Source organism: Anarrhichthys ocellatus, unplaced genomic scaffold (assembly GCF_004355925.1).
Source record: "Anarrhichthys ocellatus isolate YVR2014 unplaced genomic scaffold, GSC_Weel_1.0 scaffold116, whole genome shotgun sequence".
In the NCBI taxonomy this organism is placed as follows: Eukaryota; Metazoa; Chordata; class Actinopteri; order Perciformes; family Anarhichadidae; genus Anarrhichthys; species Anarrhichthys ocellatus.
In genome coordinates this window covers 53,304-76,193 of record NW_022280146.1, presented here as the reverse complement: position 1 = coordinate 76,193, position 22,890 = coordinate 53,304, and the positions used below count along the sequence as shown (strand labels likewise).

The following is a 22,890-nucleotide window of genomic DNA, read 5'->3' as shown; positions in this document are numbered from 1 at the left end:
ACACACACCATGGAGGACACACACACACCTCATACACACAGCAAACACCTGCACACACCATGGAGGACACACACACACCTCATACACACAGCAAACACCTACACACACCATGGAGGACACACACACACCTCATACACACAGCAAACACCTACACACACTATGGAAAGCTGATTTGTGGTAAAAGTTTGAAACCTGCATTGTTTTTGCTCATGTTTAGTTCTTTGCAGATTTCTTCCTTTGTTGGCCTGCTGGCACACACTTGCATGATCAAAACCTTTCAGTGGATCAGTAGAATAGTGTTCCATCATGCAGCCTTCTGAGGAGCCACTCATTGAACAGGAGTTGATTGATCTGAAGTTTCCTCAATCAAAGAACAAAAGACAGGAACACTACACAGGAACCATCATTTGAGAAATATTCTCGCCGCTCATTGCACAGCGTTCAAGTAACGTTTGCCCCGGCTTCTAAGGGAGGCACCACCTTCCCTTCCTCCAGACCCTGTCTTATATTTCCTCTCCACAGGATGTGAGCGTGGAATTTGTCATCTCTGGGTCGCTCCATGTTTACCAGCGTATGATCGACCGTGAGGAGGAGACCTTGCTGTTCGTCACCCACCCGGGGGAGATGGTGGGTCACATGGCTGTTCTCACGGGGGAGCCCCTTATCTACACTGTCCGAGCTCACAGAGACTGCACCTTCCTCTCCATATCCAAGGCCCACTTCTATGAGTAGGATCAAGCTCGCAGACAAAACATTCAGCCTTTTTTGGGGGGTTTCAAAGTAGCTTCACACCTCTAGGATGCAATCAAATCTGTGTTTGTGACTTGGTCAGGATGATGCGCGAGGAGCCCAGGATGGTGTTGAACGTAGCTCACACTGTGGTGAAGAGAGTGTCACCATTTGTCAGACAGATTGACTTTGCCCTGGACTGGATGGCTGTGGAGGCCGGCCGTGCCGTCTACAGGTATCTCCTCTATGGGGCTGTTGATACCGAAACAATGAATGTGTCACTAACGTTGACAGTAATGAGATATATTTTAATAAACGTATTACACCGTAGAAGCAGTTATTTGTTTAGCCACTCCTTCGTTTATGTAAATTGGGTCTCATGCAAGAACCATTCATATTTTGAATATTCTATTAGGTTTGAACACAAGTTGTGGTCCAGACCTGTCGAAGGACTCGTGTACTATTAGCCTGCTGTTATCCAAGCCTTCAGCGTTTGCTGAATCTGACGTGGCTCATTCCAATGAGCTCACTGTACGAAAAAACGGAAGAGCAAGTTAAGATAAGAATACCAAAATGTTCTTGCATGAGGTCCAATGTTCTTGTGTTTTGGAGACACTAGAAAAACATGTGAAAGGATACAACAAAGAAAATAGGACATAAAGAAGTCTGTTATGCATGTTACAGTCAGGCAGGGGATACTGCAATAATTATACAAATTATGAAAATACATTTATATAGATGTGTGAAAGAAAAAACAACTATAATAAATAAATGAAATCATACTATTGTATGTGGGTAATGTTTGATTTGGTTGTTTTTAGACAGGGGGACAAGTCAGACAGCACCTTCATCGTCCTCAGTGGCCGACTGCGCTCTGTCATTGCAAAGGATGATGGGAAGAAGGAGCTGGCTGGAGAGTATGGCCGTGGGGATCTGATCGGCGTGGTGAGTGGTCAGAAACTGCCGATAAGACACAATCTAAAGACACACTGGAGCAACGCATTTTAAGGCAATGCACATTGCAGTACAACACCTGTGTTGTGGATTGTCCAGGTTGAGGCCCTGACCCACATGAACCGAGCCACCACGGTCCACGCCGTCAGGGACTCTGAGCTTGCCAAGCTACCTGAAGGGGCTCTGAACTCCATCAAGAGGAGGTATCCTCAGGTCGTCACCAGGCTGATTCACCTGCTGGGACAGAAGATCCTGGGCAACATGCAGCAGGGCAATGGACCCCTGGCTGGTAATTAGACACCCTTTTTGCTCATGTGTTTCAGGATGAGACTGAATTGATGTACTCTACCAAAAATAGGAACATTGCCAGTTTTCATATGGAGATTTTAGTATGAAATGAGATCCAAATCAAGATATATGCAGCGGTTTAGTGCTATTTGTTTATGTACCAGAGCGCACCGAACTGTTAAGTTGTGGCCTCTTTTGAAGGTTATGTAACCACTGTTCCTATGGTGGCAACTTTACACACATCAGTCAACTATAATGACAAGTTACAAAATCAAATGTTAGACGAACTTCATGTAGGACTGATGTCTAGATAGCAGTGCGCTTACTCACGGCTGCTCACTGTGTTCACCTTTATTTAATCTCCTGAACTGGTCGGTTATAACTCCATATTCTACTTTTTTATCAAGGAGACGTCCGGTTCACAGGGCTCATCAGAGCCTCTTTTCCACCTTTCCTTTCAGCAAAAGTAGTGTGACATGTTTTAGCCTGTCCTGATCACGTTTAACTGGGAACGGCACAGCTGTTTGTATGAGTATTTAATAATAACCACACCCACTGATCTGTATTCGCCTCCAGCCTATTGGATGCTAAAGGTGTCAGAGCCTCACTCTGCTGCGCTACACCTATAGATATTCAAGATAAAAGAGCGTATACATACAATATGGAATATATACAACATTTAAATCTGAAATGTCCAATGAGAAAAACACTCTGTCCTGCAGCTCGAAGTCTTGCTCTCCACACGCCCACCAGCAAATGGGATACTGGAAATCCAGCTTCCAACCTGTCTACCGTGTCTATCCTGCCTGTGTCTGAGGAGGTCCCCCTCACGGCCTTCACTCTGGAGCTGCAGCATGCTCTTAGTGGCATCGGTACACACACACACACACACAGTACTTACTCCACTTTGTGCTTAACTCAAAGAGTCATGCAAATTATGACAATTTCACACTCATGTCTAACACATTTTGGACAGACATGGATGTAAAGTGCAACTTGACTGGTTGGCTGAGGCATACAACTGGAAGGCAATAATTAAGAAATCAGTCATTTTCTCCTGATGGTTTTGGATTTTCACAGAACAAAACCTTTCTTTCTACTGACCCCAGGGAGCAGAATGGATCACATTCAGTGTCTAAAGAGCCTGCAGCCATAGCCCACACACACAGGTGTTTACTATGTTGTCTGATTAGACCTCCTATTGGGACTGTGTGGACGTGTGCAGACTGGGGTCAATTACAGCTCCTGTGTTGATCTGTTGTTTCTCCTGTTAGAGTAGGACAGTCTATACTGTGACCAATGAGAGGACTATGGGATACACTTACCTCGTATCCTTTGGGTTTAAATGAGGAATTACTCCAATCTCTTTAAGAATACAGACGTTATTATTGATGTGTATGTATTTATGCTCATGCATCCTATTGTTAAAGTGCAATTCAATTGGCCACTTATCTGGTTGCTGCATTAACAGACAGCAATATATTCTTTCTACTACTTTTCTTACTAGAAGGGGTGTCCCGACTAAGAGTTTACAAAGTCCAATCTGATTGGTCAAGTCTTGCCAAATCGTCAACTGATCATTGAATCAAGCTCTTTCTTCTTTCTGCTCATTGATCTTTATTTATCTATTTATTTATTTATATATATATATATATATATATATATATATATATATATATAGTAAAAACAACAAACCTATTGGCTGAGAGACATGTGACTATCGCTTAGCTGTTGTTTCAAAGCAGTTGGTGTGTGTAGATGCGCCGCTGTCCGTAGTCCTGAAACGTAGCCGTCCCCATTTTGAGGATGAAGAACATGCATTACAAATGAAGCACAGATGAAGAATAGGGAAGTGAAGAAAATGTATTGCAAAGACACACTAATACTATACCAATACCCACGTTTAAGGGTTAGGAGGATCTACTTTAGAGTCTGCACTGTGATACATTCACAACAATGTCTTAGGTCCTCTTTTAAAAACTCATCTGATGCGTTTCTGTTCTCTGAAGGTCCGACTCTCCTCCTGACCAGTGACTTTATCAAACAGCGCCTCGGCTCTGCTGCTCTGGACAGGTGCACTGTGTTTGAGTGGTTGAAACGTAGGAATATAAGTAATGCATTCAGTCTTTGAAGTTCATAAGGCATTGCTGGTTGATTGATTGATTAAGAATGTCTATATACACAGCAATACCACTGTTACTTCATCTTAAGTTACATAGTAACCCTAACCGACATGATTTGTTGAACAGATCTCATGTAATGTACATAGTCAACAGGTATATTCATACGTTGTTTTTGTTATTTTAAAGTGTCCATGAGTACCGTCTGTCCAGTTGGCTCGGGCAGCAGGAAGACATCCATCGCATTGTCCTCTACCAGTCTGACCCGAGCCTCACGCCTTGGACCCAGCGCTGCATTCGCCAGGCTGACTGCATCATCATCGTGGGACTGGGTGAGCAGGAGCCCACTGTGGGTGAGGTCAGTTTAAATACACTCACGACAGGTCAGCTGCTGGAGCTCTGTTAGCAGAAAGTACACGGGATGCTGTCACACCCCAACTGTACGATGCCTCACATACGAACCATTCTCTCAAGCTGTGACGACCGATATGGGGGAGGAGATCTCCACACTGGAAGTGACAAAACAAAACTCAAATGAACAAATGAATGAAATCAGAGAATGTATTTCACAAAAGAGAGATTTGTATTTCACAAAAAAATATTCATCAGCCAATGGAAGGATTGAAAAAGACAGAATCAGAAATGAAAGGGTAACTTCGACGTATATTGACGGTGAGGAGTTACTCTGTGCTGTTAAATTACAGCCTGTTTACTGGTTGCCAGCTGCAGCGTTCTCCCTCAATACTGGAATAATCAGCATAAGAAGTTTTTAGTGCTGATCAAAACATGGCGTGAGTATGCTGTAGATATGGGGCAGAATGTCTGAGGCTCAACTGTACGCTGTGTTCTTAAGATGAGGAGAAAGATTTCTTCTCAAGTTGTAAAATTAGGAATTTCAAAGTTGAGGAATTAAGTCTCATTCCCCTTGAAAACGCTATTGAAGCCCTACGGAGAAAGGTTACAAGTTCCTAGCAGTTTTGTCAGCAGTTTCTTTGCTAAATGAAATTAGTTCATCTATATAAACTGTAGGTAAGTACGCCAACCCCTACAACTTACAATAAAGCTAAACCACAGCTAATCTGCCTTATAAGACTATTCACTTTGACTTCAGCCATACCACAACAGTTCCATTCTGCAATGGATGTCCACGATGAGCTGAGTGGAAGCTACATCTGCTTCGTCTTCCTGTTGTCCACCTGTAGTTGGAGCGAATGCTGGAGGGCAGTGCAGTGCGTGCTCAGAAGCAGCTGGTGTTGCTGCACAGGGAGGACGACCCGCCGCCCAAAGGGACGGCCGAGTGGCTCAACATGCGGAGCTGGATCTCCAGACACCATCACCTGTCCTGCCCCCGCAGAGTCTTCTCCCGGAGGAGTTTACCTAAACTGGTACTAGCTGCCAACCAACTGAGTCTTTTATGTGCAATTCTGGTCCAGTTAGCCAATGCTTCATTCTTGGGTGTTTTCAGAGAGAGTTGTACCAGCGCGTGTTTGAGAAGTCTCCAGATCGTCATTCCGACTTCTCTCGTCTGGCCAGGATTCTGACAGGAAACAGCATTGCCCTTGTGCTGGGTGGAGGGGGCGCCAGGTACACAAACACATCCGCTACACCAGCATTGTAAGACTTAACCTCAAGTAGCAAGTACACACCCTACAATCACAATCAAGTACACTATTTTGGGACTGTAGTAAGTCCACATAGTAGCTATGTTTTCATCCAATTATTGAGGGCAGACAAAAGTATCACTACGAAACAGAAAACAACTGACAGTCAATTGTAATCAATGCATATGTGTGCAAAATATGTATATTCCAATAAGCAGGTGTATTCTCACTGTTTCTGTTCTGATTGACGTGTTTCTGTCCCTCACTGCTCTGCCTTGTCCTGGAGCTGTGACGAGGTAGGTCATGTATTCCTCCCAGCTATGATCTGACACCTGGTAGACACATGACTACAGCAGATATAATGCTAATAAAGTGTTACTGCACCCATATATTTACTACCAGCCTCCAGCATTCACAGAGTCAGACAACCGCAGCGTTGAAAACGTTGGGCGAGCGTACCAGGACTGAGGAAGTCCAGAGAAGAGAACAATGTAGAGAGAAGATGGTCTGTGGCAGAGTCGGGAGGCATGAGTGGGAAGAAGTCAGGTGAGGGGAGAGCTGATGGGACAGATGAGGCAAGAGAGGAGGAGACAGGAGGGAAGATTACGGTGGATAGGAACAGTATGTTTGAGAGAGGGGGAGAGATTAAGATGTGAAGAAGTGGTCAGAGCACAAAGAGGTTAGTGGTAGAGATGCTTCTGGTGAATATCAGGTGGAGTTGGTTTCCAGATGAGTCAAATAAAAGTCAAATTCTCACTACTGACTACATTTCCCAGATCCTTAAAAGAATCTGACTGTAAATATGAGACAGATGAACTTGTTAGAATTTACTTTTGTGATAATGGTTGATCAGGATGAGATATCATGACATCATATCATGTGGTGTTCTTTGATGGAGGACTGTCTATTGTTAGGGGTTGCTCTCAGATCGGTATCCTGCGGGCTCTGAACGATGCGGGGATCCCGGTCGACATGGTGGGCGGCACCTCCATCGGCTCCTTCATCGGAGCGCTGTATGCCGAGGAGAAGAACAACAGTCGCATGAGGGTCCGGGCTCGTGAGTGGGCCATGGTGTGTTGACATTATACTGAATTCACTCTATTTGAAGGAGTTGACAACTCCTCTAATATTTATTTATAAGACTTTTCTCTTCTCTTCTGACACTAGTTTTCTTTACGTAAATTCCATTTCTGAGAGAGAATGTTTGGGGAAAGTTAACACTTTTCTCCACTTCCCTTTGTAAATCCCTTTCATTCTCAGGATATGACCTCGTACTTTAAGAAGATCTTGGATCTGACCTACCCTGTTACCTCCATGTTCTCTGGAGCTTCCTTTAACTCCGGCCTGAGCTCGGTCTTCAAGGCCAAACAGATAGAGGTACGGTGATGCATGGCATAAGAGCTGCGCATTGAGGCAGAAGGGATTATTAGACTTAACATAATTTAAGGGAACACTGGTTTTGTTCTGAATCACTGAACAAGGAAAGTGTTACCGGCCTCTAATACATCCGCTCTGCTGTGTGTGTTTATCATGGTGTGCTTTATGAAGCGTTATTATTTGGATTGAGTTACCACAGCTGAATGTGCAGTACATCTTTACACCTTTGTGTCACACTTGAAGTGAGCACTCCATCATTATTATTATGGGATATAACATATACAGTATTTACCAGTTAGCACATTAAAACAAGTTGTAGTTGTAAAACAGTAAGCGCTGGTGAGAATGCATCTTTCCATAATGGTGGTGTGATACTTAATTACAAATGATGTTTCTGCTTCTGCTAGGACCTGTGGCTCCCGTACTTCAACATTACAACCGACATCACAGCTTCCTCCATGAGGGTTCACACTGACGGTCTGTGCAACTTTGGACTTTTTTATTCACTTCTTCTTCTTCTTCTTCTTTTTTAAAAAACATCCAGCTGTATGATGGCAAAAAATGTAATACATTTACATTTTTGGAATCTCCTCTGAAACCTTTTTTTATTATAAGAAAAGACTTGTTACTGAAATAAATGAGTTAAATGTTTACCTGAGTGCTGGAGAATAATGGGCAGCAAAGCAAATGTACATGTAATGTAAAGTAAATGATCCAAAACATGAACTAACACTCCTGTGGTCTCTTTATGACTTGGATATGTAAAGCATGTTCTAATAGTGCTTAACGTCTGTACACTACTCCGTCTGTTCTCTCTTTGTGTAAACCTGTTAACCTGTTAACCATTCACTTCTCCAGGTTCGTTGTGGCGGTACGTCCGGGCCAGTATGTCCCTGTCTGGTTACCTGCCACCTCTTTGTGATCCCAAAGATGGACATTTACTGATGGACGGCGGGTACATCAACAACCTGCCTGGTGAGAGACACTAACATGGTGGGAGTGGACCTAACTGCATGTGCTGCACATCACTGGGAATGTTTCTTCTCAAATGACACGAGGGCTCTATCATTAAAGACGTCTTGGAATTATACAAGACCTCGGTCTGCCCGTAGTCAGAAGCCTCCGTCGGATCTACCAGGCACAAAGTCCTCATTGCCCCATAGTGGACTAAAGCAAGAAGAACCTGACATTCACCCAGATCTTTATTCACAGCATGCCAGAGATCAATCGTATTCAAATACCTGTAGAGCACATGTACAAGTGGAGGGTAGACTAAAGGAATCTGCATCTATCGCAAGCCAAGATGGAGGATGTTTTAGAAGAGAAATCAAACTAAATGGTTCTCTGCTGGGCTGTAACACCGCGGGAGATCAGGGCAGCGCAGCCCCTCTCTATCGTACGGTACGTACAGGAGAGAGAGACATGATGTGGGACATTTTCTATTCCATATAAAGTCCATGAATAACTTTTTCAGTTTTGGAAATGGATGTGGAGGTTAGGGGAATATTCTGAAATAAATATAAAAGTTTAGAAAGAATATTCATTTTCAGCATGATAATCCTGCCAATCATTGAGATTAGAGAGCTCCATCGCTCTAATGAATTGGTGATCTAGTCTACAGTAGAATCATGATTTGATTGAATTATGTCATCTATATTAGGTCCTATTTGTTTGCCTAGATATGTGCAGTGGCCTGTGAAATAGAAACGTGTGCATGTCTCCTGACCAGGACTACTTCTCTCCTCTCCATTTATTAGCGTATTTTAAGATTTAGAAGTTTTGATTTTATAACCCGGTGTTTTGCATGTTTTGGGTTTAGCAATGCAGGGATAAAGTTTCCCAAGTGACTATAAGAAATGATCATCGTCAGGCAGAACAATCCGGTGCTCAAAGTGCTCAACCAGTAGAGCAGATGGTCTCAGCAGTAGTGCTGCTCTAGATAATAGACCCAGTACCCACAGAGTCAAAGGTGAAGACTCAACAATAGCACAGAGGCTACCATTTATGTCCTTTCTTCCTTGACACATACCTTCAAACTAAATATAAATCTGTCTTGTGAAATTACCAAATCATTTTGTGATCATGCCAAACATCATTGCTCACAATAAGAGGCTGATTGATAAAATCAGCTTCTTGGCCTCTAAAACCTGGAAATAAATGTGTTTCTCTCATTCTGGGATGTAGCTGATGTGGCTCGCTCTATGGGGGCCAAGGTTGTGATTGCAATCGATGTTGGAAGTCGGGATGAAACCAACCTGACCAACTATGGTGACTCCCTGAACGGCTGGTGGCTGCTGTGGAAACGCTTCAACCCTCTGGCTGAGAAAGTGAAGGTACTCTTTCATGAAAGATGTCCTCTCTAGTTATTCTCGTCTGTAAAGTGGGAAAATGTCAAAGTTATCACCTGCTGAGCTTATTTTAGAGAAATGGTTGAGCGTCTGTATGAGAATGATAAAACCTAAGCACACTGGATATACCAGTGCCGGCCTTCACAGCCCTGTTGGACTCAGCTAATTCTACCTTCCAGGTCCTGAACATGGCAGAGATCCAAACCCGGCTTGCTTACGTGTGTTGTGTGCAGCAGCTGGAAGTGGTAAAAGACAGCGATTACTGCGAGTACATTCGGCCGCCCATCGACCACTACGGCACACTAGAGTTCGGCAAGTTTGATGAGATCGCTGTGAGTTCCCCCTCTGTGTCTCATGTTATCTGTGTCTCTTCCCCCCGATGGCTAAGAATCTCCCACTCATCCTTCTTCACTGTGTGTGCAGGAGGTGGGATACCAGCACGGAAAGACAGTGTTTGATGTGTGGCAGCGCAGTGGCGTGGTGGACAGCATGCTTAAGGACAGACATCAGGAGGAGTTCCACAAGAACAACACTGGCCATGTGAGTCCAGACTACTGACACTACTAGTCCAGACTACTAGATGTTAAAGCCATGAACATGCTGTTTGTTTCATCATATTTCAGACCAGTATGGACTTTGTGTTGACACAACTCAGAATATGTGGAAATGCCCTCAATCAATAATTCTGCCAGGAGGTCTGGGAAATGTTTTCAGATGAATTCATTTAAAACTATTATTACATTACTATTATTATAATACTGAAATAGCTCACAGATTACCTTCTAATATGTAACTATTTGGGGAGATAGTATCTTCACTCAGAGAACCACAGTTACAATGTAACCCAGCGTTGTAAATCATCAGTTTATTCACAAACAGTGGGATTAAAGTGAATTGAAGCTGATTTAATCATCTTTGTAATGATGCGGCTTGTCTCTTTCAGGTGGTTACCTGTCCGAACGCCTCCTTCACAGACCTGGCAGAGATAGTGTCGAGGATCGAACCTGTGAAGAATGCCTCAATCAATGGTTAGTTATCAGTAAAATATTGAAATCCCAAACCAATGCACCAAAGATGTTATATATACATTGAAAAGATCTTAATATCAAAGCCTACCTTGACTTCGGGTGTCGCTCTGAGTGGTGTAAATAGAACTGGTGCTCCTGTTGTCTCATTCAGAGGAACTGTCTGATGAATACCAGACAGACTATGATGAGGAGGCGGTGGAAAGCGCTCTATCTGACTTTGAGGCGTTCACTGCCGGCAGTGAACACACAGAAGGAGAGGAGACGGCAGACACTGCTGAAACTGTACGTATAAAACCAACATCAGTTATTCCTTGTAAATCAATGCCGATCCATCAGCCCTTATCTCACGGTCATCCTTAAGTAGATGGAAGACAGTGATGACTTGTCCCTTGTGTTCCTGCTCCACAGGACGAGGAAATTCAAATCCGAGTTCGACGCCGTCCGACTGCCCAGCAGAGACCGGCGCCATGACACCCATCAAAGCCATGACTGCCTGTCAGAGCTGCTAAAGATGGTCCACAACAAGCACATTTCAATTCAGTATTTCTGGAAACCTTTGATAGATTCCCTGAGTTTGCATTACAAACATGTGGCCTGGACTCTCATCCAATGAGCAGCCAGGTAGCCTGCTCAGTGTCTTCCTCAGAGACACACAGCAGGAAACAAAGCAGTTGATGGGTACAGTGACTCGTTGTTAGTTTAGAGTGAAGAGCCTCAATGTTTCCTGTAACTTCTAGATTTCAGTGGTTTAAACCGTTAAGTGCATAGAAATAGAACAGGAGTAGAATGGACATTCCCATTCAGATCAACGCAGCTGGATGGTCGAATCTGCGGCTATTTCCATGTATACCTTTACGATTGTGAGCGCTGTAGCAGGCTAACATCCCTATACACTAAACTGACTTATGGTAAGTCACAGACTTAGTGAGGTGAGGTTAATTAATAATAATAATAATAACTTTATTAATATAGCACCTTTAAAAACAGAGTTTGCAAAGTGCTTTGACAGACAAAGCAGCAAAAGCAAGACAATAATAACAACAACAGAAAGATCAGTGAGACAGTCGATACGATAAAATAAAAATAAAAATTGTAAAATAATTTTGTAAAATCAACAAATAAAAAAAAAAGCGATGACGTCACATAAAAGCCAGTCTGTAAAAATGTGTTTTAAGAAGTGATTTAAACGAGATCACTGATTCTGAGAGCCTCGTCTCCTCAGGCAGCTCGTTCCAGAGCCGAGGGGTCCTGATGGGAAACACACACTCGCCTTTAGTTTGAGCCTCGACTTTGGAACAGACAGAAGGGCGATTTTGGAGATTGTTCTTATTTGAAGAAAACAGGACTGGACAACTTTTGTGATTTGTGGTTTGAAGCTTAAATCTGAGTCAAATAGTTCTCATAAGTCTCTGGCAGTGGACTTTATGTTAATGGTCAGGGGCCCAAGGGCACTTTTAATGGGATTGAGTAAGACACTCAATCCCAAAATGTCTCCCGTAGCTGAGCCTACGGTGTAGAAATGTGATGGAATCTGAATTGTAAGTCGCTTTGGATAAAAGCGTCTGCTAAATGACTGTAATGTAATGTTTGGGGGACTAAATATTATGATTTCTGATTTTGAGTTATTGAGTTGAACAACATGTTGTCCCATCCAACAGTTGATATCATTAACACAGTCTACAATAGCAGCTAGACGTCTGGGGTCATCAGGTCTCAAGGGAAGTATATCTGTGTGTCGTCTGCGTAATGAAAAGAGACGTGATGACGTTGGATGATGTGACCACGTGGGAGCATGTACAGTGCTGTGGAAAAGTATTGGCCTCCTTCCTGGTTTCTTATTTTTTTCACATTTGTCACACTTAAATGATTCAGATCATCAAACATATTTTAATATTAGACAAAGATAACCCGAGTAAATACAAAATACAGTTTTTAAATGATGATTTCATTTAATAAGGGAGAGAAGCTATCCAAACCTACCTGGCCCTGTGTGAACCCCCCCTTGATAAATCATGACTCAACTGTGATTAACCACATTTTTTAGAAAGTTGAGTGCAATTTCACGAGCCACACCCAGGCCTGATGACTGCCAGACCTGTTGAATCAAGAAATAGAAATAGAACCTGTCTGACAAAGTGAAGTAAAAGATCTCAAAGAGCAACACATCATGCCGAGATCTAAAGAAACTCAAGAACAGAAGAGAAACAAAGTAACGGACATGTATCAGTCTGAAAGGGTTGCAAAGACATTTCTAAGGCTTTGGGACTCCAGCGAACCACGATGAGAACCATCACCCACAAATGGAGAAGACTTGGAACATGGCGAACCTTCCCAGGAGGGGCCGGCCGACCAACATGACTCCAAGAACACATCGACGTTTTAAGACGGTTGATTCAAATGTCATGGTCCATTGTGTCGAAGGCTGCACTAGGTCTGCAATAAATGAAATCGAGCTCTCCCCCTGTCGGCTGCTGAAAGGAGATGATTGATACCTTGAGGAGGTTTCTGTGCTAAAGCTCTAAAAGCTGACTGAAGCTTCTCAAAGACGTTATTAAGACACATGAAAGATAAAAGCTGGGTTGAAACCACTTTCTCTCAAACAGAAGAAATGGATCTAAAATGTCTAAGAACAGAGGGATCAAGGTTAGGTTTTTTAAAAAGAGGTTGGACCACAGCAAGTTTAAGAGTCGATGGAACAGTTCCTGTTGCTAATGAGCTATTAATAATCAATAAAATACTGGGCCCAACTGTATTAATAACCTCTTTAAGAAATGTAGGTATAAAATCAAGACTGCACGTAGTTGATTTCATACGGGATATGATTTCAGCTAAACAGGACAGAGACACAGGTTTTAAATTGCTAAAATAACTAATACCCCTCCTGACATGTAAAAAGGTTAAAAACTGCTCGCTCATCTCTTGTGAGGCATCAGTGAAATGACAGGGGGGAGGGGTCAGTGAAATGACAGGGGGGGGGGTTGACCACCAAGTGGATTATCTTAAATAGAATTCTCGGATTTGAGTGGTTTGCTAAAATTAAGTTGGAGAAGAAGGAAGTTCTTGTTTCTTTAACTGCCGTTTGATAAGTCTTCATTGCATCTTTCCATTTACATTCCTTTCTGCTACAGTCCCTCTTTAAATCCTGGGTGGATTCATTAAGCCAGGGCTGGGGTGTTATGTTTGTCCTTCTGTCTTTAAGGGGGTCATCAGAGTCCAGGACAGTCTGACAGGTGGGATTAGAAAGGGAGATCAGCTCCTCTAAATTAAAATGAGGATTAAAGGCAGTTCAAATGCTCAGAAAACATGCTCGCAGACATAGAGTTAAAAACCCGGCAGCGGACAGGTGTGAATAACTGGTAGAGGATGGAATAAAACCGCTTTGTGATCAGACACAGATATCCTTCATCTCAAAGTTATCAGGACTGAGACCACTGTAAATAACTAGATGGAGGGTGTGACCCTTTGAGTGTGGGCTCCTGTATCGGCTGAGTGAGGTTAAAAGATTCCAGGGTATCCATCAAATCAGTGACAAAAACAAAAGTCTGTGATGGGCAGCAGACGTATGTTAAAATCACCTCAAATAAGAATTCTGTCATACTTTGAAGTAAAATGGGATAGTACCTCTGCAAAGTCTTGGATAAAAACACTGTTAGGCCTGGGTGGTGTCAAATGGGAGTACATAACAGCAGCCCCCCCCCCCCCGCTTGCCCGACAGCCGGGGTTGATGGAGATGTGTCAAGTCTTTTCTTTCCGCTTGTTTGACACATTTGTTAATGTGCCTAGAATGCACTTTAAGTATAGTGTTACCCTCATTTCTGTCCAATGATGAATGGAATCCTCCTTTAGGAAAGGGATTTATACGCACCAACGGTGTGGCGAGTAGAATATGAACAATGACTCTATTAAGCTTTTTCATATAAGCAAAGCATCAATGTATATCATGAGCGTATTTCCTACATGGAGCCATGAGAGTCTCTATTTTCCTGGTTCATACAACAGCACTACATGTGTGCACTGCATGGGAATGGTGTAATGAAATGGATGAGCTGAGTAGCAGCTCAGTAACACTACATTTCACAATTCAACAGACTGTTCTTCATGGTATTTCAGCTGTGTACTATATTTCCTATTATATATATTAAAAATGCTTTCTTTTGATTGTACTTTAAAAGTACACTATTGTCCCACAATGCAATGCACAGAACAGGAAAATAAGGTAACCAGCAAAATGTGATGTTTATATACATAATGTGGCAACCCGGGGGACGTGGAGGCAAACGGGAGACTCAGAGACGGTAACCATGTAACAAAAGGTGTCCTTTAATAAACAGGGGAGGGTAAAGGGGGATAGGGTCAAACTCAACAAAAGATTCCTCCTGGTCGGGGGCTCTGGCCTTCGGTCTACAACAGGGTGAGATGATTCCTCCGTCCTGTGTGGGCAGAGCAGAGGAGAGCGCTGAGTCCGCTGAATTACCTCCCGTCTGATGAAGCTCCTCTCCAGAGGTTCAGGAGATCCTCGTATTCTTCTGCCCAGTCTGTCTGCCGCTGCTGCTTCTTCACAGCCCTGGGAACATATGCTCATTCTAATTAGCTGATGGGCTGCAGGTGTGACCACTGCCACATGCCTAGTGGCTGCAGCACCTGCACCGGATAGTAGACTCCCTCCATCACCTCCCCCAACCTGAGCCTGGGGATCCGCCTCCTGTGCTGTGTCTGCTCGGCTTTCCCCCTGGTTAGCCACAACACACACACACACACACACACACATATATATATATATACATATATATATATATATATATATATATTGTTATTGTTATGCTCAAAGTTCATTAATGAATTCAAAAGTAGTGTATTGAGCACTTTTATTTTAAAAGTACTGCTGAACAACAGTGCAATGTGCACCCAAAACCCACCCAGACAGCCTGCTCACCTGCTGCTGTCTGGAGAGAGAGACAGAAGAATCAGCTGCTGAACCACCAGACTTCAGAGCAGCTTCTTTCCTCCGGCTGAGACTCAGGGACTCATACTCCACCCTTCACATATTTCATTGTACAATAACAATAAATGGACCTTGTAACCTCTTCAAGCATCTTAAAGTCACAAGGCAGGTTCATCCACTGCACGCTCCACAACGGGAAGGCAAGGATGTTATACATGCTGTCCTGGTCACAATGGGTCCCACTAGTAGACAGTTCATTTGAGGTTGTTGACCCCTGAGGAGCATGATGTGCTTGTGCTTGTGGGTCAGTGGTAGAGCACGGTCGTCCTTCAATCAGAGGATCGGTGGTTCGATCCCCGGCTCCGTTAGTCCATGTAAATGTGTCCTTACCCCAAGATGGTCCCGTAGTTTCCCGGTGTGTGAATGTTAGTTAGTCCTGATGGGCAGGTGCACGTTGCATGGTAGTCCTGTCATCAGTGTATGAATGGGTGAATGATGACATGTAGTGTTAAAGTGCTTTGAGTGGTCGGAAGACAAGAAAAGAGAAATACAAGTAGAGTCCTTTCACGATCAAAGCACATTTAGAACTGTGGTCTTGCAGAATATTAATTCATAATTCATTAAAATGTGCAAAATCAACACATCTATTATTTAGAAAATTGGAAATGGTTGGAGAAGGACTAATTGGTTTGATCAATAGTTAATAATATAATAGGAATTTGGGGACATTTTGTAAGAGTTTAGATTTAGGAAGTAGGATTTTGTAGCTAGTTTCATAGTTCTGTAAACAGTCAAATATATTTGTATGTCTGCTGACCTGAAGCGGATCTTCTCAGCCTGCTCAGTGGGCCGCCTACAGGGTGTGTGGTTCACATCTCCAACTGAAACTGAATGTTCAGCCCTTCAGGGTTTTCCACCACACTTCAAGTCTCTTTTATGTTAAACAGATACACATACACGCCTACTGTAAGTGTATTTAAATGCATACCTTTGCAGTTCATTTATATATTTGTGCATACATTACACAAACTCTCATGGGCTTTACTCGACTAGAATAGAATTATCATTGCTATATTGTATAAAAACAAAGACCAATACAAGATAAGTAATTAAATAAAATGTTCTAAAGACTTGAGTCAAGCTCACCACATCTGTAACACCATGTGTGCAGTGAGTTTGGTAACCTATTGTTTTTGAATAATAAGGATCCTATTTTTCTCTGACATAATTGTCACCTCACATGCTACATAATTATTCAGCATGTTTTCAACCTCAGAGCTCTGGACCACAGTCTGACTGTTTATTTCTGAACATGTAGACGTCTCTAAATAACAGAAGTGTGTGACAGACACTCTGCTGCTTTTATTTTGGTTTGTTCTCTGCCACGCTTTCTGTCATCGATGTTCCGTGTTGCTTGTACTGAGAATGAGGAAGTGAGAATGAGGTGCTGAAAGCCCCACAAAGAGCTGCACGCTCCACAGCGCCATGAGAAGGGGAAGTGTGAGCAACAGCAGTGTGAACACAGAGACGAGCGCATTATTCTCCCAAGCTGGTAAGACCTCTATTTATTCTCCTCTGTATTTAGTGTCAGGCTGAGATATTCTTTTAGTGTTTTCTCTGTCGCTTTTGTCTTTATCATAAAAACAATGTGTTACTGGAATACTAGAAAAAAAGGAATTAAAAAACTTAAAAACGACTTGAAATACCAGCATGGTCTGTCATCTCAGTCGAAGTGTCGTATGTAAAAGTTTAGGAGAAATAGATCAAATGTGAGCAAAATGTTATTATTCTGGCATCCATCTTTATTAATCATTCTTACGTCAGGTTATAAATAGATTCACTGTTTGAGTTTTCTGATATTTAAATATTTAAACATATACATTGTGGTGATAGTTATCGTTTTTACCCAGAAGTATTCATTTCCACAGTAGACCTAACCCTTGTGACTCATTAGCAACACCAGCTATACTACACGGCCTGTTTAATGAAGGTGAAATGTATTTGTAACTCTGTATGTAAACTGGGAGGAAACACAGGAAGTGAGATGGGGTCATGGCGCTTTGTCTGCGTTGAGACACACACACACACAAACACGCAAACACACACACACAAAAGGCCGGAATTTGTTCAGAGCAGATACATTTTGTCCTCCTCTGTTCATATCAGATGAAATATGTTAATCTGAATGTTTCTTGCTGCAGGTCTGATCAGAGGTGTGACAGAATGGCTCAAGGCTGCCTAAAGTGTTTGAAGTACACCTTGTGTTTCGCCAACTTCCTTTGTTTTGTACGTATGTCTTCATCATCCAGCAGCACATTAGGTCACTATGGTACATGTTGTGGTGTAGCTCAGCTAATGACATAAAAGTAATGATTCCATAAGTGCCACTTAAAGTGATAGTGGTACAAACTCAAGAGACTGAACTGACTGAAAGAAGGAAAAGTCAGTGTTTGAGGAAGTATTCTGATCCTTTACTAGCTTTGGTATTTCTCAACCTGGACTCTATATTTTCCATGTTTTTGTGTCTAAGTGACTAATGTGACAGCAAGTTATGAAACTGGTTCAGTATTGAGGGAGAGCGCTGGAGACAAAATGTCTCCGGTCCACTGACAGGCTCCGGTAGTCATCAGAAGTGTCTGACTACATTATGGAGAGAACCCTACGGAGGAACCCAATGATGTTCTTTGCCCATCACTTGATCCCGTCTCACTCTGAGAAGTCTCACACTGAAAAAGCTAAATATTCATACATTGAAAATATTTTAGAAAACATGAAGCTAAGCTTTCTGTACAACCCCTCTTACACTCCTCTCTCCAACTCCCACTCACGTTCCCACCGTCTTCTGGCAACAAGTCACATGACACAATAACAAACAGAAAGCAAAAGGTTCTCTCTCTCTGTCGGGTTCTTTCCATCGTGTGTCAGACACAAACACTTGTAGTGGGCGTGCATTGACGGTGAGGAGTTTCCCCGAGCGGTTTCATTACAGCCTGTTGCAGCGCTCCAAATACTTCAACTGGACCAACGTCAAAGACGTTCCCCGGTAGTCACATAGACACAAACACACGGAGACCAACGTTGGCCTTTCAGTAAAAGCATCAACTGTAAAATGTAACTAAAGTAGAAGTACTCATGATGAAGAAAAGAACGCTCCTCTCAGTGTCACAATATAACTACATAGGATATAAGTGGATTATCATTGTGAAGCATTCATGTGTGATCACTCTAATAATCCTGTCAGCTGTGCGGTGTGGTAGTGCTGGGCTTCGGCGTCTACATGATGGTCAACTTCAAGATGGCTGCTCTCACCCCGACCTTGGCCAGCTTCAACATAGCCAACATGCTGCTGATCAGCGGCATCGTCATCACCTGCGTGTCCTTCCTGGGCTTCCTGGGTGCTCTGAAGGAGAACCGCTGTCTCCTGCTGACGGTACGACACACACACAGCACCCCTGGGTGCTCACACTGGCTGTGTTGTTGTTCTGGTCCATCTGCTAACTCCTCATGATCACTCTCTCTGTTCTTTGTACACGAGACCTGGGCTGTTGGGCCTCCAACGTGTCACAAGATGATAACGCAGAACAAAATCTGCTGACTTTTCCAAAATGTCCACATAAATGAGTCGGTTATTCTCACCGACTCTCATCACGTCTCTATTTTTGATCGTTTTACAGACATTCCTTAATACACACGTAGTAGTGATGAGTCAGTTCACCACAAGTCTTAGTTCCATTCTCAACTGTGTGCTGTGTGCTGTGTATATTTGCCAGTGTAAGTGAGACAATGTGTATCTTTAATGCTGTAAACACCACGATGTCAATACCATTCATCTCATTTGTACTGGAAGACCCAAAACCTGGACCAATGAAAGCGAAGCATATCTGCAGGGCTTCATAGCACTAGAAGAAAACAAGTTACTTTCAGCTATTTTGCAGGCATGCTTGATCGTTCTCAGGCATTGCTTGTAGTCACAAATCATTTCCAGCACCACTACGACAAGAGACGCGGTAGAGATGTAAGTGGAAGAAATATTTGAAACACAATACTTCTGTTTAAGATCTACTTCACATGCTTTCTATCACCAGTATTACATCATCAATAAATGGAAGGATCATTTCGATTTATTACAACTTGGTGTTTTATCTTCATAGTTTGTTATCAGTTAGAATCACGTTGTACTCTGGGAACATGGCTACATGGCTACAACAGACCAACAGGTGTGTAACCCAGAAGACCAGACAGGTTGGAAACAAGCCAACACTTTATCCACATTATCTAAACCACTGTATTTGAAGGTAAAAACTAAAAATGAGCCCACACAAAATATCATTAATAATCCCTCAGTGCATAGGACAAAGCAACTTCATTAGTGCCCTCGTACTATGTGGTCGCCCTTAAAGTCTATACAGACATTCATGGTCCCCTGAGATGGAATCCTACCACTTTCGGGTTTTGAGTGAAATGTCTCGACAGCTGTAGCATGAATTGCCATAAAATGTGGTTCCAACGGATTCATGCTCCTCAGATGACGGATGCTGATGACCTTGGTGATCATTTCTAAACACGACCAAATCCCTGCAAAAGTGAAGTCAAACCTCAGCTGCACGTTGTGCGTGTCAGGATGCTAACACACTAAACTAAGACGGTGAACATGTTAGTCACACCTGATAAACATCAGCATGTTAACATCATGATGTCACTGCGCTGACATGCTGATGTTAGCATCATTCTCTGGTCCACAGACAGAGGGATGTTTACCGTGGACCGTTTGGGTAACATTCCAAACTGCCCATGTTTCTCCTTCCATTGGACCGACAGTATATTTGAACATTCTTGTTGTGTTGAGGAATCTTCCCTTAGCTCTGGTGGTATTTGAATGTTTCTCAAAGATGAAACACACAACCGACTGTCGTGGGTTATTCTGTTGACAGTTCTTCCTGCTGCTGTTCTTGCTGATGCTGGTGGAGCTGACTGCAGCATGCCTGCTGCTCATGTATGAGGGAGAGGTATGGTCACATCCATCAGTGCTCACACCGTGTTGTACTAATGGAGGAAACACATATCAACTATGTATAATTTACAAACCTCTCCTCACTCTTTAGATAGGTAGAGTGGTGAAAGAGGATCTCAACAAGGGTTTGGAACAGGCCAAATGGAAGACTAGAAACTCGACAGATGTGATGAGTGAGTGGGATCTGATTCAGGTGCAGGTGAGTGGATCAGAGCACAGACACACTGACAGCTCACATGAATGATGTGCTGAAATACAGAGAGCGAAGACATCTCAGCACGTTATCGTAAAACCTCTTTAAAAATCTGTTTCAGCTTAATTGCTGTGGAATCAATAATGTGACGGACTGGGCAGACAAAGTGCCCTTGTCCTGCTGCCTGAAGAACTGCAGCAGCCTGCAGGTCCAGTACAGACCAAAGGTAACACGATGCAGACAGATGCCTTACCTGCATGAGACGGTTGGTGACGGTTCTAACGGGATGCTCTCTGTTTGCAGGGTTGTTTGATAACCTTGCAGAACTTGTTTGAGGAGAATTTCCTCACCACTGGGATCTCCGTCATTGTCCTCTGCATTGTCGAGGTAAACTGACGATATCTAAATACTTCATACTTATTACCAAACTGAAAGGAACACTCTGTTCATTTCTCCATACGAGATCTGAGCACATTTTCATCTTGTTGGAGCTTGAAGTGGCCACGGTTAGAATTGAATGCAGCTTTAATAGTTCATCCAGATGTGTTTTACAATTCTATTCTTTCATCTGGTTTGTCGACAGGTATTGGGAATGTGTTTTGCCATGACGCTCTTCTGCCACATCAGTAGATCCGGACTAGGCTACAAGTTATAGAAAATATATTCTTCATCTGCACATCTTAAAGTTAATATTCTTGTACAGCTCTCGTCCTTTGATCAAATCATGTTTGATCTTAAATAAGCTTTTCCAGAAACATCTGCAGAGGACAAAATTGTGATTTTAATAATCTTTGTTTTGCCATGATCCCAAAATATGTTTCAACAGAATAAGCTTTTTAATTCTCAAGAAAATGGAAGCTGTTTCAGAGAACTGGGCTTCCGTAACCGAGCGAGAAAGTAAAACGCTGTTTCAGTCTGAAGCTGTTTGTCAAGTTCCTCTCATCCTTTCTACATGAAGAGAATAATGAAAAGTAGCCGTTTGTCACATTAATTATGATACAACTTTCTTACACATCTTTTCAAACTTGATAACTTTTGGAAATCCTGTAATGTACCAATAAAGCCTTATTAAATGCACCACTGTATCCTCCATTTTGATTAACTTCATGTTGTCGGATGATCAGCGCTTCCTGTGGAGCGGTTCACTGATCTGTGGTGGAACCATATTTGTTCACCACTTCCTCTTCTGACTCCGTTCAACCGCCGGTTCCTCCAAAGACGTCACACACGCGTGTTCCTCAGAGTCTCATGTGTGAGAGGCAGCGGAAAAACCCTCAATATCAATGTTTAGGACTTCCATTGTTAACTAGCGTTGGAGATTTTGTCTTTTTTTTTAACGAAACATGAACTTCAGATGACTGCACAGAAAGTTGAGAACAAGCAGGAAACAGATGAATGTATTTATTTAGAGAATAAATCCTGCATCAATATTTTAAGATTTCCTTTACACTTTAAAATTATTTTGTTCTTTTTGAAACCATCACACAAAAAATAGACAAGTACAATTTATGTAATTTAAAAAAAATGTAACTGTACACAGAAGAATATACCATTTATTGCAAACTGGACACCTCAGAAACTATAAACATTCACCTAGAGATATGAAAACACACACAAACACGACTGTGATGATACAGCGCTCTCCTCCTCTTCTCTGAAACAGACCTCCAGTATCATGAACTTGTCACAGAGCTGTTCCGGTCCATTTGAATGGGTGAACTCCCAGTAACGGTTCCTCTTTTAGATACCAGATGAACACAAAATGGAGCCAAAATGATCCAATATGCTCTCTAAACAGAATAATGAACAACAAGTCCCTCTGAGAGGTGATGCACTGACGATATTGATTCACAGGAAACCTGGTCCAACAGCATTATGTCACTTCAAAAGAAGACAGTCTGTCCTTGCTTTAGCTGAACACTAATAAAAAGCATCTAATTTAGAAAAGGTGGGTTTCTTTCATTCAGCAGCCATAAGGCTGTTCAAACACTTACTAGCTGCACTTACATATCTCAGGCTCCAGCTGACCTGGCAGCCAAGTATCACACGGCGCTGTAGGATGCTGTCCGAGTGAAACCCTCTGAACAAACTATTGCAAGAAGGTTCGATACCTAGTTTGTGCTCAAGATGTTTAAAAGACAAGCTGCACTACAAATGCACCTGCAGGAGACGTGATGTGGGGGAGCAGACAGTACCGTTCCTAAAAGAACAGAGCCCGGACACGGACACACAGAGACACACACACACACACACATACAGAGCCCGGACACACACACACACACACACACACACACACACA

The 22,890-nt window shown here is 42.7% G+C and overlaps 2 protein-coding genes across 7 annotated transcripts in view; both read left to right on the top strand.

The window, feature by feature from the left end:
- pnpla7b (patatin-like phospholipase domain containing 7b) overlaps window positions 1-11,441 on the top strand; it is a 27,341-nt gene extending 15,900 nt beyond the window's left edge. For all 6 annotated transcript variants that reach the window (XM_031876793.1, XM_031876792.1, XM_031876790.1 and 3 more), the window contains 19 exons: window positions 523-728; window positions 833-964; window positions 1,551-1,674; window positions 1,783-1,972; window positions 2,694-2,843; window positions 3,981-4,044; window positions 4,281-4,449; window positions 5,294-5,476; window positions 5,557-5,675; window positions 6,607-6,763; window positions 6,953-7,069; window positions 7,477-7,546; window positions 7,928-8,044; window positions 9,254-9,402; window positions 9,597-9,749; window positions 9,841-9,957; window positions 10,361-10,445; window positions 10,597-10,727; window positions 10,854-11,441. In XM_031876793.1, the coding sequence (XP_031732653.1) occupies window positions 523-728; window positions 833-964; window positions 1,551-1,674; window positions 1,783-1,972; window positions 2,694-2,843; window positions 3,981-4,044; window positions 4,281-4,449; window positions 5,294-5,476; window positions 5,557-5,675; window positions 6,607-6,763; window positions 6,953-7,069; window positions 7,477-7,546; window positions 7,928-8,044; window positions 9,254-9,402; window positions 9,597-9,749; window positions 9,841-9,957; window positions 10,361-10,445; window positions 10,597-10,727; window positions 10,854-10,916 (2,496 nt within the window). In that variant the 3' untranslated portion in view covers window positions 10,917-11,441. The remainder of the gene's footprint in view (window positions 1-522; window positions 729-832; window positions 965-1,550; window positions 1,675-1,782; window positions 1,973-2,693; window positions 2,844-3,980; window positions 4,045-4,280; window positions 4,450-5,293; window positions 5,477-5,556; window positions 5,676-6,606; window positions 6,764-6,952; window positions 7,070-7,476; window positions 7,547-7,927; window positions 8,045-9,253; window positions 9,403-9,596; window positions 9,750-9,840; window positions 9,958-10,360; window positions 10,446-10,596; window positions 10,728-10,853) is intronic.
- A 5,413-nt stretch (window positions 11,442-16,854) lies between these two features.
- Window positions 16,855-21,668, top strand: LOC116399560 (leukocyte surface antigen CD53-like). Its single transcript, XM_031876788.1, has 8 exons — window positions 16,855-16,939; window positions 17,589-17,673; window positions 18,629-18,817; window positions 20,319-20,393; window positions 20,490-20,597; window positions 20,713-20,817; window positions 20,895-20,978; window positions 21,175-21,668. Exons 2-8 carry the CDS (start codon window positions 17,611-17,613, stop codon window positions 21,244-21,246), a joined length of 696 nt encoding a protein of 231 aa, XP_031732648.1. The 5' UTR covers window positions 16,855-16,939; window positions 17,589-17,610; the 3' UTR covers window positions 21,247-21,668.
- The last annotated feature ends 1,222 nt before the right edge of the window (window positions 21,669-22,890 follow it).

What these genes read in the sequence shown, in the direction of transcription:
- LOC116399560 (XM_031876788.1), top strand. Translation starts at nt 17,611, where the DNA reads ATGGCTCAAGGCTGCCTAAAGTGTTTGAAGTACACCTTGTGTTTCGCC. An exon ending in TCGCCAACTTCCTTTGTTTT is followed by an intron (nt 17,674 to 18,628) that starts GTACGTATGTCT and finishes TAATCCTGTCAG; the next exon opens with CTGTGCGGTGTGGTAGTGCT. An exon ending in GGGATCTGATTCAGGTGCAG is followed by an intron (nt 20,598 to 20,712) that starts GTGAGTGGATCA and finishes AATCTGTTTCAG; the next exon opens with CTTAATTGCTGTGGAATCAA.